General features: G+C 39.6%; 1 protein-coding gene and 1 long non-coding RNA gene across 4 annotated transcripts in view; one reads left to right on the forward strand and one right to left on the reverse strand.

Moving 5' to 3' along the window:
• Positions 1-474: 474 nt before the first annotated feature.
• On the reverse strand, positions 475-2,801 carry LOC117523040. Of its 2 annotated transcripts, XR_004564396.1 has the most exons (3): positions 2,771-2,801; positions 1,913-2,041; positions 475-1,381 (listed from the first exon to the last, which is right to left on the reverse strand). It is a non-coding gene; the product is annotated as an uncharacterized LOC117523040 (long non-coding RNA). The 2 variants fall into 2 exon arrangements; XR_004564395.1 differs by lacking the exon at positions 2,771-2,801 and having other exon boundaries at positions 1,913-2,758.
• A 1-nt stretch (position 2,802) lies between these two features.
• The window catches only part of klhdc3 (kelch domain containing 3), a 95,505-nt gene continuing 79,398 nt past the window's right edge, over positions 2,803-18,909 (forward strand). Inside the window, exons 1-2 of one of the 2 annotated variants that reach the window (XM_034184456.1) lie at positions 2,803-2,869; positions 16,126-16,370. In XM_034184456.1, the coding sequence (XP_034040347.1) occupies positions 16,217-16,370 (154 nt within the window). In that variant the 5' untranslated portion in view covers positions 2,803-2,869; positions 16,126-16,216. Of the gene's footprint in view, positions 2,870-3,105; positions 3,129-16,125; positions 16,371-18,909 lie in introns of those variants that run through there. The other variant, XM_034184457.1, reaches the window with a different exon arrangement.

Below are 18,909 nucleotides of genomic sequence, written 5' to 3' on the forward strand. Positions count from 1 at the left end.
CATTTAGTTATTGTCCAGCTAACTGGTGAATTGGTAAATTATTATTATTATTATCATGAGGACTGGGGAACTGATCAGTCTTACGATTTTAAATTGATGTGACAATGGAAGGTTAACTTGCCTTTGCATTCTTTACAGTCTTACGTTCTGGGAACTGGTTAAATCAAAACATATGTTCTCAAGATCTTAAAAGGCATGTCTGTTTTTGACAACCTTCTAATGAACATCCATCTTACATGTTACATTTGAAATCATACAATGAACAGTGTAAAACACGCATTTTGATTGTGTCCCGTGAATTTTTGGTCAGAGTTTAGATGCACAAATGATAACAGGATTATCAAAAAGGTTGTTCATGCAGAAACATTTTAAACTCATTGTATAAAACAAATAGATTCCGTTTGGCAGTGTGTGTGTGTATGCATGTACTTTTGTAATGCAAAGGACATCAACATGATAAATCATCAGTCATTCATCAATGTGAATACCATAACAACTACATCCATTGGGGTAGTAATCTCACTGATTCTTATCAGATTTTTTTTTTTTTTTTTACTGAAAGGTGTATTCATCTGTAATGATCTGACAATACAGTTCTTTTTGCTCTGCAGATCAATCCGAGGCCAGACAGTTGGTCCTCTTGTGTGGTCAGAACAAACTGGAGCTGAACCCAATCACGACTGTGGAGATGATAATGGACTTCAGGAGAAACTCCCCATCACTCCCCTGAAGTGGACTTCCCGCATAGACTCCATCAGGAAAAAGGCTCAACAGAGGATGTTCTTCATCAAACTGCTCAGGAGTTCAACCTGCCCCAGGAACTACTCATCATCTTCTACACATCCATCATCCAGTCTGTCCTGTGCACCTCCATCTCCGCTTGGTTTATTGTATTTGCACATACTATTTACTGTGAATTATTCAGTGTTTAGTGTATATTTATACATGCTCATACAGAGAGAGTACAGTTCAAGCTGGAGTCAAATTCCTTATAGTCTTGTAGATACTTGGTGAACAAGGCTGTTCTGATTATGATTCTGGTCTGAATTCAAACACCTCTTGAAAAGAAACAGGAAAAGTGAAGTGAAGTTGGCTGAGTATACCCCATCATCTGTCAATACAGTACTTCAAAACCAAGACATTTGTTCAGGTGCTGCATTCTTTTCACTTGTGCCAAAACTGGATCCAGAGGAGACAGACAGCTTCTGAGAGTGAGGATGAGACAAATCTGCCGGAGCCAGTAACTGCATTGTGCGTCTGAATTTCCGAAGTACCCTTCTTGCTCTCTTCTTAAATGAATGTTCCAGTGCCTGTTCCTCACCGTAACCCATTCTCAGGTGAGGAACATAGTCTGGGTCGGTTGGATCATCGCTCAGTACCCCTACATGGATGAAAAAAAATTAGATTTGTTCACTGAGTTGATTGACAAGAAATCCAAAATACTCTTATCATAACCTGAACAAATAATAATATTACATGCAGATTTTTAACTTCACATTCACATATTTGATTATTTTTCACTTTTAAATAGGTTCTTAAAATATAAATTTTGGCAACATTTTGCATTTATTTACAGATTTATGCATGGATTAGGTTGCTTGAAGTTTAAATACCCTTTTCACACTCTTTCAGTTCCACATACCTCAGTACATGTGTGCTACACTTAAGTGGTGTAAAACTGGGATATCTGGACTTTTGATGGATTCATGTGTAATTTTAAAGTTGGACAGAAATTTAATTAATGTATAAACAGAAAGACTACATACATTTTCCAACAATGGATGTAAATATATGGTGAAAATCAATTACTGCTCGGTGGAAAGTGGGGAACTTTATTGAACTGGTGTGCCAAACTAAAACAGAAAATTATTCCTTTGATATTTATGACGATTTAAATGTACTCGCCACTTACCCGACAGGCATTGGATCCTACAAACACAGGAGTGAGCCAACAGCACCCAGTTCTTAATTCAAACTGCAGTAATCCTGCAGATCTTTTTGGTTCTGATCAAGACCTCCTCAGGAAATGAATCCCTGAACCCTTCAGGAACGATCGGTGCAGTTAGCAACGCCTGTAAAAACCTATTCTAACCCAATTACATTTGTTCTGCAAATCTGATTGGTTAATCGTGTGACATTTCCAACCATAAATATCACATTGACGGTGGCAAAATATTCGACCGTTTCACATTTGATGTATTACTTCGCGTCCTGACCGCTTTGCCTATGCAGATGTCATAATGGCGCTGTCAGCTGAGAACGAGAGAAACTGGTGTTTGGCATGAAGATGCTGTTGCTACAGGAAAATACAGAAAAATAAACCGTGCAAACGATTGATTTGGATTTGAATGGGAATAACCCCCTGTCTGATGATGTGCGGACATTAATGCTGGATTAACAAGCTGGAAGTCAACAAACCCACGTGACCAGATTTATAACATCACAAGAAGCATCGTGATATGTAAATATAAAGTATATAAACACAAAATACATAACACAACCATGCCGAAGATAACACAGTAAAACATAAAAACTATTTCCTCTGGCAGGGAGACTTAAAAAAGAAAGAAAAAAAACAACAAAAAACATATAGCTAGCTAGATTGGCTGCGAACCAACGAAAACATAAAACTTATTTCCACTGTGATCCTCTGAGAGGGAGACTATTTAAATAAAGAAATCTATCTATATATATATATATATAGAGAGAGAGAAAACCAACATTAAAGTCAAAAAAATTAAACAACCAAATGAAAGTCCAAACACTTTACCACTGCGTTTCTTCGAGTGCTTACGTCACGTGGACTTTCAATCACTTCCGGGTTCCGGGCATTTAAACACCTCGTTGCTCCGGTCGAGTCACCACCAAGGTAACTAAATAGCTGTCTTTTTGTGCTCATATATGTTTTTGACAGCAAACCGTTTCTTATTGCAATCAAGGCTGGAAATAAATGTGCTAATTATGGTTGCTCGTTTGTGTTAAAATCACATCAGCAAGCTGGTATGTTGGTAATATACCGTTAGCTGTAGCATAGCTAGCACAGTTTTCCATGTCGTTTGCGATAAAATGATTTCTACGTTGATGTCGTGAACCTTCATGAGCGCATGTGCTGGTGTTCGCCACGACAGGTAACTATTACACGAGGGCACAGTTTCTAATAGCTGTATTAATGCTGAATGTCTCTGTGTGTAGGTTGGCTTTCACATGAGACCTGATTTGCATTGATGGTGTTTCATGTCGTTTGACCAGGTTTATATACAAATATTATGGCCTTCATTATTAAGATTGCCTGGCCTCCATATCTTACTTCCTACTTGGATTAAAGATTCACACGGGTCCTTTTTGCTATGTGAACACAAAAATACAGACGTGTCATGGTTAGGAAGTTTTCATATGTATTAAAGTACTGCCATCCATTTCAGACAGCAAAAATACAGGTGAATGGGTGAGTTAATCTATCCCAACCAGCTTCTACAGACAATAAAGCTGCGGTCCCACTGAATAATAAGCCATGAATAATGAGCCACACATGGGTGTGTCAGCGATTATTTGAAGAATGGTCCACGTTTTAAGCTATCACGTATCCACTACTAAGGCGCCTCTATGAGCATCTCTGTACCTCACATGTGCCAGGTATCAGCCTCTAGTGAGCCACAACCAACCTGTCATTTGAGCCCCGTCCAGCCTCGAATGAAGCAGTGTCACACTGTCAGTTACCATGTAAGCGTAAACATTGCTAACAGCTAGCAGTGCTATCTTTAAGATTGCAAACAGAGCTGGCTACTGGAGACACCCAATGCCACTTCCTCTCCAAGCCTTCAGGGTCACACTTTTCAAAATCAGCAAAGCTTGCATGGCTTTCTCATAGACAGGTGTAGAAATAAAATATGATTGCAAGGTGCTGATGTGAAAGTGAAGGGACATTCAGTTCTCTTGGAAATAACACTAGATGTTGATGACATAATGCATTCTGGGTGGATTTTGCCTATATGCGACCAGGAGAATTGCCTCCTGTACAGCTTCAATACCATGATGTCCCTCTTTACCAGACGATCATCACAGTGGTTTCTTCTCAGAAGCTGTAAGATGACAGTGGTTTGTTACTGGATGCCGTACCTAAAAAAGGAATGCAGTACCATATCAATAGCCACTTTGTATAATAAAAGCTGTCATCTTGTAACTCATCAAACCAGAAAAAGTTTACTGAGCTTGACTTCACCACAATGCTGTGATCTTTGTGGAATCAGTGGATATCCCATTTGTTACACTGACTGAGGAATCACAGTATCTGGGTTTAGAATTGTACTCGATCAACTCAAAGATCCATGTTTTTAATAACTTCCTGGACTTGGCCATCAGATGTGTATGCAATGAAAGTGTTAAACTTGTAGAGTCATTCTCATATCTTGGTCATGACATTCATGTCTCTGGGTCATCAGCATTTGAAACTCAGAGAGAAAAGTCCACAAAAGTGAACACTGAAGCTGTATAAATTGGTTTTCACTTGTAAAAAGGAACAAAATAATGTTAAGTAATGTGGCGGCCAAGTGGTTAGTGCGCTTGGTTTTAGTGTTTTACCCCTGCCTCATTTCTCCATATAATGTGGATTTATATCAGGAAGGGCAAGGGGTCATCCACAAAAAATGTGGAAAAACAGTAAGGTACATGTCTGCTCATAGGGGTGCTGTTTTCAGTAAAAACAAAAGTAAAACAGGTTTGGTACCATTTACTGATTAAACAGTTTATTGATCTTGACTGTGTATGGATTGACCTGAGGACTGTGATCACTAATTGAGCTCAGAAATTCTGCTGCCCCATCAACAGTCAGTGCAGAGAACTGTGCTGATTTATCAACTTCTCAGGCAAATTTTCAAAAAGAAAATCTGCATTGGTTTAATTTTAGCTTCAAGTGTAGCTCTATCAAAATGTCTTAGCAGCCATTCGTATGTAGCTTGGGTTCATTCATATGTCGTACATGCATGATGCAGCCACATGAAGACATGATCTGTAGTCATTTTGACATCACACCACCAACATTAAATAATTAACACCTTTTTTCTGGACTTTAAAAGCGACTGGGAAAGATCTGACATAAAAAATACATATATAAAAAACCCACTATTTTAGCATTTGAAAAATTAATATGACTCCTGTCAGACTTCTTTTTGCTTTTCACGTTTACCGAGAGCTGCGAAACCACATGTTGCAGAGTGCAGGCCAAACGGTCCCCTCTAAAAATTGGTCTGCCCTGTCTTCACTGTGCCTTCCCTCCGTATGTGTCTGAGACTGACTCTTAGGCTAAATTTCAATTCTACCCCTTGGCCCTTCCCCTTAACTCTTCCCCTCTGTTTTGCGTGGGCATGAGAGACAGACTGTTAAACTAATATGAGCCACAATAACAACATTTAAAACCTCAAAATTCCGAACTCTTATGGTTCATTGCAACACAGTGTCCATTGTTTACTGGTTAGCTAAAATTGCTAATTTATCCAAAATGTTTGTCCAATCAACTTTCTGTTTTCACAGCATTCATCCTTGACTCAAAATGCATAAGTATACCAAGTGGAAAATGTCACGTCTCCTGGCTTTTGCGTGATCGAAGCCATACACATGCACGCATGCGCACACAGAGGCCACTTGGCTGTTTTTTTGTATATATATGTGTATGTATGTATGTATATGTATGTATGTATGTATGTATGTATATGTGTGTATGTATGTATGTATATGTATACATATATATATGGGAGGTGATGGTCTAGTGGTTAAGGTGTTGGGCTTGAATCCAGAAGATCATGGGTTCAAATCCCTGCCTGACTGGAAAATCACTAAGGGCCCTTGGGCAAGGCCTTTAATCTCCTATTGCTCCCCCCCTATTGCTATACCCCCTATTGCTCCCGGTATATATATATATATATATGTGTGTGTGTGTGTGTATGTGTGTATGTATATATATATATATATACACAACAAAAATATAAACGCAACACTTTTGGTTTTGCTCCCATTTTGTATGAGATGAACTCAAAGATCTAAAACTTTTTCCACATACACAATATCACCATTTTCCTCAAATATTGTTCACAAACCAGTCTAAATCTGTGATAGTGAGCACTTCTCCTTTGCTGAGATAATCCATCCCACCTCACAGGTGTGCCATATCAAGATGCTGATTAGACACCATGATTAGTGCACAGGTGTGCCTTAGACTGTCCACAATAAAAGGCCACTCTGAAAGGTGCCGTTTTGTTTTATTGTGGGGGGGGATACCAGTCAGTATCTGGTGTGACCACCATTTGCCTCATGCAGTGCAACACATCTCCTTCGCATAGAGTTGATCAGGTTGTCAATTGTGGCCTGTGGAATGTTGGTCCACTCCTCTTCAATGGCTGTGCAAAGTTGCTGGATATTGGCAGGAACTGGTACACGCTGTCGTATACGCCGGTCCAGAGCATCCCAAACATGCTCAATGGGTGACATGTCCGGTGAGTATGCCGGCCATGCAAGAACTGGGACATTTTCAGCTTCCAAGAATTGTGTACAGATCCTTGCAACATGGGGCCGTGCATTATCCTGCTGCAACATGAGGTGATGTTCTTGGATGTATGGCACAACAATGGGCCTCAGGATCTCGTCACGGTATCTCTGTGCATTCAAAATGCCATCAATAAAATGCACCTGTGTTCTTCGTCCATAACAAATGCCTGCCCATACCATAACCCCATCACCACCATGGGCCACTCGATCCACAACATTGACATTAGAAAACCGCTCACCCACACGACGCCACACACGTTGTCTGCCATCTGCCCTGGACAGTGTGAACCGGGATTCATCCGTGAAGAGAACACCTCTCCAACGTGCCAAACGCCAGCGAATGTGACCTTGGAGGTGAACATGCTGGATGTGGAGGTCCTGGGCTGGTGTGGTTACACGTGGTCTGCGGTTGTGAGGCTGGTTGGATGTACTGCAAATTCTCTGAATCGCCTTGGAGACGGTTTATGGTAGAGAAATGAACATTCAATACACGAGCAACAGCTCTGGTTGACATTCATAGCTGTCAGCATGCCAATTGCACGCTCCCTCAAATCTTGCGACATCTGTGGCATTGTGCTGTGTGATAAAACTGCACCTTTCAGAGTGGCCTTTTATTGTGGGCAGTCTAAGGCACACCTGTGCACTAACCTTGGTGTCTAATCAGCATCTTGATATGGCACACCTGTGAGGTGGGATGGATTATCTCAGCAAAGGAGAAGTGCTTACTATCACAGAATTAGACTGGTTTGTGAACAATATTTGAGGGAATGGTGATATTGTGTATGTGGAAAAAGTTTTAGATCTTTGAGTTCATCTCATACAAAATGGGAGCAAAACCAAAAGTGTTGCGTTTATATTTTTGTTGTGTGTGTGTGTATGTATGTGTGTGTGTGTGTGTGTATGTATGTGTGTATGTATGTATGTGTGTGTGTGTATATATGTGTATATATATATATATATATATATATATATATATATATATATATATATATATATATATACACGCGACACTGATGGAGCGAGACAAAGAACACCTCCGTTTTGGAGTGTCAGAGGACAAGTTGGGACATGTCTATCTCGGCTTTCAGTGGCTTACCATTCGAGTGAGTATAAGAGAAATTGTGGAGAGCTGGGTATGTCCCAACTTGCCATCCGTTTAGAAATGAAATGGTCGTTTCAGCCTGTCGATCGCGGCTTCGAGTGCGGCGCGCCGTGCGCCATTGTGGGCCGTCCTTAAAGCGGTAGTAACACTCCTTAATCTCTGTGAAGCCCATAAAATTTTCACCGAAAGCCATGTGAATTTTCCGAATGGTTTCCAGCTGCCTGTCTCTAACAGTTTCTGAAAAAATTCTGATGGAACAAAGCCCAAATCATTCCGCCATTTCCTCGCAATGAAAAAATGACGAGAGGGGTGGACCAGTGCTCACTCAAAGCCTGCCCACAGGCGAATGACGCAACCGACAGGCGTGGAAAAAACTCACGCATGCGCACGAAGGTTCAAGCTTGGCTGACATAAAAACATATGAATCAAATCCATATATTTTTTGCATAAAATAAAAAGGTTGGATACTTTTCTCACAGACCTTGTATATAGTATAGGCGCTTCACACCGTACTTGTGTGAGGAGCCTTGAGGCAGCTTTGTTGTGATTTGGTGCTAATATAAATGAAATAAATTGAATTGAATTGATAGTATAAAATATCCTGTATTTAACAAGCGAAAAGCCTCACTGACCTTTAAAACCTCTTTTCCAAGACTGACCTGGCCAAGAAAACAGCACAACATGGTCACAAGCAGACATAGGTAGCTGACTGACACACACACACACACACACAAAAATCACAAAATCCAACTGTAAAAGCATTTAAAAGCAGTCACTTTGACCAAGGAAGGTTCCCTCTAGATCCCTCAACCAGTTCTGACAATTTTAGATAAGTCTGTAAATTAATCCATGTGGAAGAAGCAGCATATTTAAAAGCCCCCATGTGGAAGAAGCAGCATATTTAAAAGCCCCCCCAAGTTCTGTTCTCACTCTCAGGCCCACCATCTGCGGGATAGAATGAAAACGAAGGCCGCATTGATACACATGTAGGCAGAGAGATGAAGTGGAACTATGCCAAGCATAGTTTTATACGTAAAGGCCCCTTCACACATAGCATGAATGAGGCAAAACGGTGCATGGAGGAGGATTCGGACGAGTCGTGCAAATTCGAACTGCACTTGAACGCCTCGTACAGCAGTCTCACAGCAGTCGGCACATAGGTTCGGCCACAGTACATGCATACCACAGTCTTATCGTACTTTACTTGGAAACTCAATCGAACGACTGTTGAGATGCAGTTGTACCATCTTTCCACTGAAGTCACAACATTCATACTGCAAGTCAGACTTTTCAGACTGTGGTTGATGGGCTGTACGAAATGTTCAGCTACATCGAATCCTGGACGAATATCACGATCAAGCCAGCCTTCAACAGATCGTGTCCCACCTAAAATATCCATCTGATCCGAGCTGGTGAGGCAGCTGTCATGTCCACGGTGTCCTTCAGCAAGCTGCGCGGTCTGTGTGACTGGCCACTTTCACCTTTGTGCGGCTGGCTGATGTGTTCATGATGTGAGCGCATGGATGCCTCACGTCTGTGCGGGTCAGAGGTGCAGGCAGGTGGCCCGCAGCAGCCATGAATTTCACTGGATTGACCTCCGGTCACTGCATGTACGAGTGAGGCAGGGATGTTTTTATTTTATTTCATTAATGGCATTTAATTAATTCCTTGTTTATTTCCCTGAGCATGGTTCATGAACAAAAAGGAACAGAAGGACAATAATTCTTGTATTCTCTGCTACTTAAAACAAGAATTGAATATTAAGACTATTAACAATCCATTTGTTTCCTCAATTCCAACATGGACACCATCCCAGCGTCAAGTCATCATGCATCAATTAAACATCATTACCAGTACATTAATTCTTATAATTAGATTAGATAGAACTTTATTGATCTCTTGGGAAGACTCCCTCAGGGAACTTGAGGATAATGTTCTATAGTCTCTCATTATTTTGTCATACATTTTCTTCAATTTATAAACATTTGTACAACATTTAATTGCTTTGGCGTTGCTGTGAGAGCGCATGTCAGTGCAGATGCAGTATCACACCAGTCACCATGGTCGCACTGTGTTTGTGCAGGAATCCGTCACCTCGGGATCCACCCACATTCTCGGTGGCCGCGTGGCATCCGTACACGGCTGTCCCTCCTGGCCGCATCACGAGGTTTGCCATTTTCTGCCATTCGGCCTGATTCTGCCTCATGTATGCTCATTCGTGCTAAGTGTGAAGGAGCCTTAAAGATCAACCAATGTGAGAGCCTGCGTATATAGAGGAATGGCCAGTTAGCAATGGCATAAAACATTGGTTTTTAACATTGTTCTAGTGAAATGAGCAAATCAGTTTCTGTTTCTGTTAGAGGTGTGCATGTGAGACAGAGAGAAAGCAAGCAAGAGTGTGCAGGGGAGGGTAGAGTCCTCGAGCGTGAAAATAGCTTTTGTTATCTTGTGAGGACAAATGCTGCACCTGAGTGGAATGTAGTTTGGAAGGCTTCAAAGGCCGCTCACTGTCCAGGCTGACTTATTTTGAAGTGTGACAGATTCAGCATAGCAGATCACAAACGGGCGCCGCTGTGTGTGCATGTAGCTCTGCTCTGCCAAACCGACTGGTTTTATCTGGTAGGAAGAATGACACTCGCTCAAGCTGGATCTGAAACCAGCACAACCGCACTGGTAGCCTACAGTATTCTTTGTCTGGGGACACACCCTCTGAGATGTAAAACCTTCAGACAGACGAATCTGACAGTCCAATCAATCAATCAATCAGCATTTATTCATCAGTGATAAAAGTTTTCCGGAAATTACTGGAAGTCAGGGTTTTTACTCACGTGCTGAATGTTTCCGGTTTATTTTTAACAACATACGTCAGTTCATTCAGTTCATTTCAGTTCCACTCCCAAACAGTTGGTGGCGGCAATGCACCGTGTTGGTTTGCATGCCACCAATAATTTCCAAAGAAGTAGGGTTAATTTATTTTGGGCTTAAGAGGTTATAAAGTCATATTTTGGGTGACTGCGCTGTTGTTTTCTTAACGGTTTACTTTGTTGTGGACATTAAAAGTTATGAGCTGCGTTTTTCCTCCAGTAATCATACATTAAGTGGAGCTAACGGGTGAAGCCTTCAGCTGCTAAAAATGCAAACACTGTTTGCATTCAGACGAGAGTTTAACTCTGTCTGCAAGTCAAAACCACAAAATTAATGAGTTTGAGCAACAGATAAAAATTTGTCTGAGGTGAGCGAATGATAATAATGCGTGACGTTCGTGCTCTGCTGAAGTTTAGCAGCTAAATTAGCTTTTAGTTGCAGGATGTGAATCAATCACTGCCGAGCTGAGTGTTTGACCTATGTTTATTTTTACCAAATAAAGCTACACAGTTTTTATTGTTACTGCCGTTACTAGCTACAAGAAAAGTCTAAACTTTAAATAACTTAGATTTTTTTATTTAAAGTTTTTAACCATGATGTAATCAAAGAAAATAGCGCAGTGCTGTTTCATTTTTCTTTATATTTTAAGAAATATATTTATTGACCCACATCAGAAACATTTGCTGAATTAATGAATCTAAAATTGCTACATGTACACATTACTTTTCATGCTATTTTGTTTAAAAATAAACTTTTCTAATTGTATGTAATGTAATGTACTTGTAAATCTAATAATTGTCATTGTGATGGATGTGTAACTCCTGCTAAATTCTATATTTGTGTGTTTTTTTTAAGTACATGTTTCCATTAAGCGTATCTTCAATTCACTACTTCAAATCGTGCATTTTTCCATTCATATTTCCTAGCGCACAACAACACAAGCTGTCATGTTGGGAAGAGTATGTCAGCCTTCAGTCGATGCTCAGTATTTTTTTTTTCTATCGCCATAAATATTATCCACTACTACTACTCAGTCAGAGCTGCGTGTCGTCAGAGAGTGAGCTGCAAAAAGTTTGTACTTGAGTTTTTGTGCCTCAGAGGTGGTGTTTGTAGTTGCCATCTGCCACGCTGGTGTTTACCACCTCAACCGGCAACTTAGCCCCGCGGCTGGACAGCAACAACGTCCAAGGCCCACCCAACGTGATGAATTCACCAAGGCCGCGCGCTGCGTCATTGAAGCCTCTGTTTAAAACTGGTTTCAAATGGCAACTTTCTGGCTTTAAGAAACACCATAAGAAATCAGGAAAAAAAAAATTGTGGCAGTCAGTAACGGTTACTTTTTTTAGACCAAGCAGAGGGAAAAAAATATGGAATCACTCAATTCTGAGGAAAAAATGGAATCATGAAAACAAAAGAACGCTCCAACACATCACTAGTATTTTGTTGCACCACCTCTTGCTTTTATAACAGCTTGCGGTCTCTGAGGCATGGACTTAATGAGTGACAAACAGTACTCTTCATCAATCTGGCTCCAACTTTCTCTAATTGCTGTTGCCAGATCAGCTTTGCAGGTTGGAGCCTTGTCATGGACCATTTTCTTCAATTTCCACCGAAGATTTTCAATTGGATTAAGATCCGGACTATTTGCAGGCCATGACTGACCCTATGTGTCTTTTTGCAAGGAATGTTTTCAGAGTTTTTGCTCTATGGCAAGATGCATTATCATCTTGAAAAATGATTTCATCATCCCCAAACATCCTTTCAATTGATGGGATAAGAAAAGTGTCCAAAATATCAATGTAAACTTGTGCATTTATCGATGATGTAATGACAGCCATCTCCCCAGTGCCTTTACCTGACATGCAGCCCCATGTCATCAATGACTGTGGAAATTTACATGTTCTCTTTAGGCAGTCATCTTTATAAATCTCATTGGAACGGCACCAAACAAAAGTTCCAGCATCATCACCTTGCCCAATGCAGATTCGAGATTCATCACTGAATATGACTTTCATCCAGTCATCCCCAGTCCACGATTGCTTTTCCTTAGCCCATTGTAACCTTGTTTTTTTTTTTTCTGTTTAGGTGTTAATGATGGCTTTCGTTTAGCTTTTCTGTATGTAAATCCCATTTCCTTTAGGCGGTTTCTTACAGTTCGGTCACAGACGTTGACTCCAGTTTCCTCCCATTCGTTCCTCATTTGTTTTGTTGTGCATTTTCAATTTTTGAGACATATTGCTTTAAGTTTTCTGTCTTGACGCTTTGATGTCTTCCTTGGTCTACCAGTATGTTTGCCTTTAACAACCTTCCCATGTTGTTTGTATTTGGTCCAGAGTTTAGACACAGCTGACTGTGAACAACCAACATCTTTTGCAACATTGCGTGATGATTTACCCTCTGTTAAGAGTTTGATAATCCTCTCCTTTGTTTCAATTGATATCTCTCATGTTGGAGCCATGATTCATGTCAGTCCACTTGGTGCAACAGCTCTCCAAGGTGTGATCACTCCTTTTTATATGCAGACTAACGAGCAGATCTGATTTGATGCAGGTGTTAGTTTTGGGGATGAAAATTTACAGGGTGATTCCATAATTTATTCCTCAGAATTGCTTAGTGCTTGCTCTGGGGGTTGGTTGGTAAGGTTAGTCCTTACTTGTGTAAAGTGCCTTGATTTGACTTTCTTGTGATCTGGTACTATATAAATATAAGTGAATAGTATATTGATGTGTATGTCTGTGTGTCGACATGTAGTAGTGAATTTGTATTTATGTAAATATGACTGATTAGAATTGATGGACTTGTACTAGCAGGGGTGGGCGCTAATAAGCTTTGCTTTAGCCCACACCCTTTCGGACTCACTAGTTTTGGTTATGCGTTTGTGGAATTGTTCATTTTTTTCTTTTTGAATATTTTGTGTGCCGAATAAAAACTTTGTCACTTTGTCAATATTGTTATCACAAATTTCCTTTTTGAGGTTATATCACCTACTCTTAACAGCCTTAATAATTTTGCAAGAATGTAGAGGAGACAGTAGAATATGCGGCATCAAAGCTGCAAAACCAATGGGACATTTTCAATTTAATGTGACACTGACGTAAGATGTGTAGCTACCCTTCCTCAATATATGAGACAATCATGCCTGTTTGATCACTTTTCACTTCTTGCAATTTCATTGCAGAAAAAAAAAATCAAGAACCACCTAGAACTATCAAAACTTCCCTTGCAACATCAGCAGGGTCATTCCATGTCAATTCAACGAATATTTGAGGGACCTCATGCACTTTGTCTCACATTTTCTTTAAATTTTTAAAATCTGAGACAAAGTGCATGATGCCCTTGTTGAATTGACATGGAATGACCCAGCAGCTTATTATAAAAATTAGAAGTGAAATAGTAGTAAGCGTTGCAGACCATACGGGAATGGGAAATGGTTGTATTTAATTTTACATTGCGTTTGAACATCAAATTTAATTGATTGAATGGGAACTCCATCAAATAACAATGAGACTCCAAATGTTTTCTCCATGGAGTCCCAGCAACTCCAGATTTCCATACCCTAAATCAAACCATGTGTAAAGGAGAATTTACTTTCTTTGTGATTTAAGAATTTACTATTTTAATCCTCGTACTACAGAGAATTTGTAGTTTCATGAAGTGATCAAATGAAGTCTGTCATGTTCCATCGCTGGCCAATTTATAGAAACATAACAAAAAGTACAATTAAGGTGCTTTGATGCATCCATGGACTTCAGGGGTTAAAAATAAATAAAATCTTAAATCATACATGAAACTACACATTCTGTGCTGTAAAAGCCATCTCTCCTCTAAATTATCTTAGACTTGTAAGCAATTCTAAAGGCCAGCGAATGTTACATGTGATGTCTCCTCTCTGTCCCTGCCAGAGACTGCACTTTGGTTGCAACATCTGTTAGTGGGAGAGTATCACTGAAACATGCCATTCATTGCTTCTAATTTCTAAAATAATGCTTCTGTTGAACTGAAAGCGCTTTATAGTTTTTTTTTTTTTTTTTTTTTTTAGTCTTACAAAAAAAAAAAAAAACATAATTGTGGAAAAACATGTGGAAGTATTATTTTTTCCAAGGCAGCAATGGATATTTTTTTTACATCAGTTTTCATCACAATTAGACTTTATTCCTCCAAAAAGGAATTAACCCAAAAGAGAAGATATCCAGCAAATAGGTAAGTAATATTGTTTTGCATATATGCTGTTTTGGAATGTTTCAGATCTCTGCTGTGTAATTCCCAGAGGGGGGTGGTGCTGCTGCACTGCACTTTTTCTGTTTGTACTACCTTTGTGACCTAAACACTATGGTAAACCCATTTCCTACACCAAAACAGTTCATCCACAAGAATAAAAATGTATATTCACAAAAGACTTGAAGAATTTCTAAAATCACATTTCATATTGTAAGGATAAGAGCCAAATCATATCTTTTACGCTGTTCTAGACAAATACATGTATCACTTTCATAAAGATGAGATTGTTGTGAGCATTTTGGTGTGCAGCGCATGGGCTTTATATGAAAATAATGTACCTAAAAAAGAGAATTACTGAAAGTATGGTATAATCAAGAAAATACTCTTGGACCCAAATTCAGAATCAATGTAATTTAAAGTTGAAAATGCTACCACTTTCATTCAGACGAGGGTAGAACGTATTTGTTATAGACCTGAGCTTCACCTCATGTCATGTCCATTTCAAACAGATATGATTAAAAAAAAAAAAAAAACTGAGGCCTTTGAAAATTCTTTTCAAAGATCAAATTGAGCACTCGAGAGTGCATGTGAGAGTTTAAAAAAAAAAAAAAAAAAGGATGAGGTTAGTCTTTATTTACATGATTATGTTTGGTTGAGAAGCACCAACCTGCAGTGTTCCTTGGGGAGGTGTCAGCTTGAAATAGAAAGATCTTAATTGGCCTACTGTGGAGTTATTTTTAAGAGCCAACAAAGGTTGAAGGTCACTGAGAAAGTGACTCATTGAGAATAAGTGGAGACATATTGTACAACTTGCTGCCCTCTGACTGTCTTTGCCTAAAGGCAGAAAGACATCTAGTTCTTTTAGACCCTTTGTGTTTGTGCACTTTAGTGCGTAACTGTACACATGACAATAATGCAAAAGTGAATGATTAAACAGCCAAAATTGTTGTCCTTGTTTTGTGTGTGTTTCTGTAGACTGTGAATCTGCACACTTTATTCATTACACCAAAGTAACTTACTTAAAAATAATAACACCCAAGCATATGTTTTTGTCGGGGCAGACTTTCATTATTATGTAGTGGCTTAAATAGGATTCATACCTTTTTATGTCACAATATTTAAAGCTTTTACTGTGCAGTGGAAGGGTGTACAGCAAGTAAGAGTGGTGGTAGTTGTTGGTCTAATCTCATCTTAAAATACTCTGCCAGCGTAGGGGCTTGTGAACCCGTCACCAGCAGCTATGAAACAGAGTGCACACGCGGCTCTTCTTTCTGTTTTCTGTTAGTCACTGCTCCACACAAGTGCCCAATGTTTTGGGCACTTGTGAGTTACCCTTTGGGCACAGCAGAGTTACCCTCTGCTCCTCCATTTGTTTGTTTATTTATTTGTTTTTAATGCCACAGGTTTTGATGGTGAATGCTGGCTTGCTTGATGGGGTTGACGCAGGAGACAAAGTGATGGATTAAGGACTCAAAATTACTGGGGCACTTTCGAATGTTGCGCTGGTCAGTGCACCTAGAAGGAGGGCCACGGAGAGTCAACCATGCTGCTGTGGCGGTTGGACATAAGGTGTACACCTTTGGAGGCTACTGCTCTGGGGAGGACTACGAGACCCTCCGGCAAATTGATGTCCACGTCTTCAACACAGGTACATATTGTGTGTATGTATGTATGTACCGTATTTAAGTTGCGGGTTTTTTACTACTTTGTTAGGTCCTGCGACTTATACTTTGGTATGACTTACATATAGAAAAATCACAAATTTATTATTATTAATTATGTAATTATAATGACTGTTTTTGTTACGGTCTCTCCAAAGAGACAAAGAGCTAAAAAAAATAATTTATTAATAAGAGTAAGGCACAAAGCTAAAAGATACTCTACAACAATGCAGAAAAATCCCAAATTAACAACCTGATCATACAGATAAACAGTTGTAACTTATACTCCACCCCCTTTTTATTGGCATGTCAACACAATAAGTGTACTGGCCAGTAGAATACCTCACAAACACGTTTGCAAATGATCATGCAATATTAAAATGATTGTAAAATAAAATTACTCATAGTTTAAGTCACATTTTTCTTAAAATAGTTTTTGTGGTCCTGCGATTTATACTCTGGTGCGACTTATATACCGAAAAATCACACATAAATAGAACTCAATTTTCATATTGATTATCATTGAAGTTAAAATTCAGGTTGAGGTTTTTAAGGCCCTGTTAAAAAAAACAAAACAAAAAACATTAATTTATCATCCCTCCCTGCATGCCAAAATCGGCCTGCATCATTTTGGCAAATTTGATGTACTGCAGCTGGTGCAAGAACTGGCACGTCCACTAGGTGGTGAGTATGTGTTGGCGGAAGACGGCCGAAGTTTACTGAGCCGGGCCTGGAACTTAACGCTTGACAGTGGAGGTAGCTTGGACGCTAAGTACAATGACTGCAAGGTAAGTTTTTCCTCAGGGAGTTGCAGCTCTGTGCTGACACATTCTATTCGTGTACCTTCTGGCAAACTGTAGCTGAAATTTCACACCTTCTTTTGAAGACAGTTCTTCTCTCTTGTATCAGAGAAAACTAAATATAAAAAAAAAAAACATGGGGAAAAAAAGTCCACCCTCATCACTTTTTTCTTATGTCAAAGATGATAAACTTTTTTTTTTTTTAATGAAGCGGAATACTGTTGGTCCTAGTCTGCTGAGTGTGATCAACTCTTCTTAGTTCTTCAACTGTAACAGCTGCCTTAAAATATGCTGTGGTCCAGCCTCTACTTAAAGACAAACCTCATTTGGACTCAACTATATTATCTAATTTTAGACCTGTTTTCCACTTACCTTTTCTGTTTGAGGTTTTAGAGACAGTCGTTTTTATCCAATTGCAGTCATTTTAGAAAGCGATTCTGTTTTTGAAAAATTGCAATCTGGCTTCAGGTCTCGTCATAGCACTGAGTCTGCTCTGCTAAAGGTACATAATGACATTGCTTTGTCTGTGGATGCCAAATGACCTGGGTTACTAGTGTAACTAGACCTCAAAGCAGCATTCAATACTAGGGTTGGGGGCGATCCGATCCCGGATCAGTATCTGGTTCCGATACCGACGTATTTCGCTGATCAGAATTTCCTGATCCAATCTGCGGGATTTTCCGATACTGGAGAGAAACCACGTCAGTGAAACCTCTCTAGTGCTGCCTGCTCTCTGCTCTGTTTACTGCTGAGTGGGGGTGGGGGGGGGGAGGTTTCTGTGCTGAAGTTGAGCTGTTTCATCAAGTTGTCTTTATTAGCCCCTCAGGGGCAATTTGTTGTGCAGCCAGCAGTAGAACACATTCATACATACATAAACATAACATGATCTTAAATATGGCATGAAAACTCACCAAACAGTAAACATAATAACACAGTAATAAGAAAACCTAGTTAAAAACCACTCACGTAATAGTGTTTAAAAATCTAGTGACAGTGGGAATAAAAGAGTTATTGTACCTATTGGTCTTACATCTCTTGGACATAAATCTACGACCAGACAGAAGCATTTTGAACTCAGGGTACAGAGGGTGACTGGGATTGTCCAAGATCGACCTCACCTTCTTAATGGATCTGTTTTTATATATAGATGGCAGGTCGTTTAAGGAAACGCCAGCAATGATGTTGCACTCATTTACAATACGATGCAGGTGGTTTTTGTTTTTCAAAGCTAAAACCCATACCAGCAGATGAAAGAAAAGGTAAGAACAGATTCAATAAAACACCTTCATAAAAGTGCTGTCCACATTAAAATGCCTGAATTTACAGTAAAAATGCATGCGTTGGTGAGCTTTCTTACATACCTGGTCAGTCTGATGCTCAAAGGTTAGTCCACTGTCAAAAAAGGTTCCAAGGTATTTAGAGTTCTGTACAACTTTCACAGCCAGTCCATTAATAACTACAGGAGAAATGGCATCCTGCTTTTTCCTAAAATCGTCATCTCTTTAGTTTTGTTCACGTTGATATCTAAAAAGGACAGTTTACACCAGCTGATTAAAATCTGACACCACAGGGCCATGGTCTTGATCATCTGAATTTAAAAGAGACACAATGACAGAATCATCAGCAAATTTAACAATAAGTCGTCCTTGATGTTGACTTTGACACATATTAGTATATAGAACAAATAAGAGGTGAAAGGACACAACCCTGTGGTGAACCAGTGGAA

The sequence above is a fragment of the Thalassophryne amazonica genome, chromosome 13 (genome assembly GCF_902500255.1).
Source record: "Thalassophryne amazonica chromosome 13, fThaAma1.1, whole genome shotgun sequence".
In the NCBI taxonomy this organism is placed as follows: Eukaryota; Metazoa; Chordata; class Actinopteri; order Batrachoidiformes; family Batrachoididae; genus Thalassophryne; species Thalassophryne amazonica.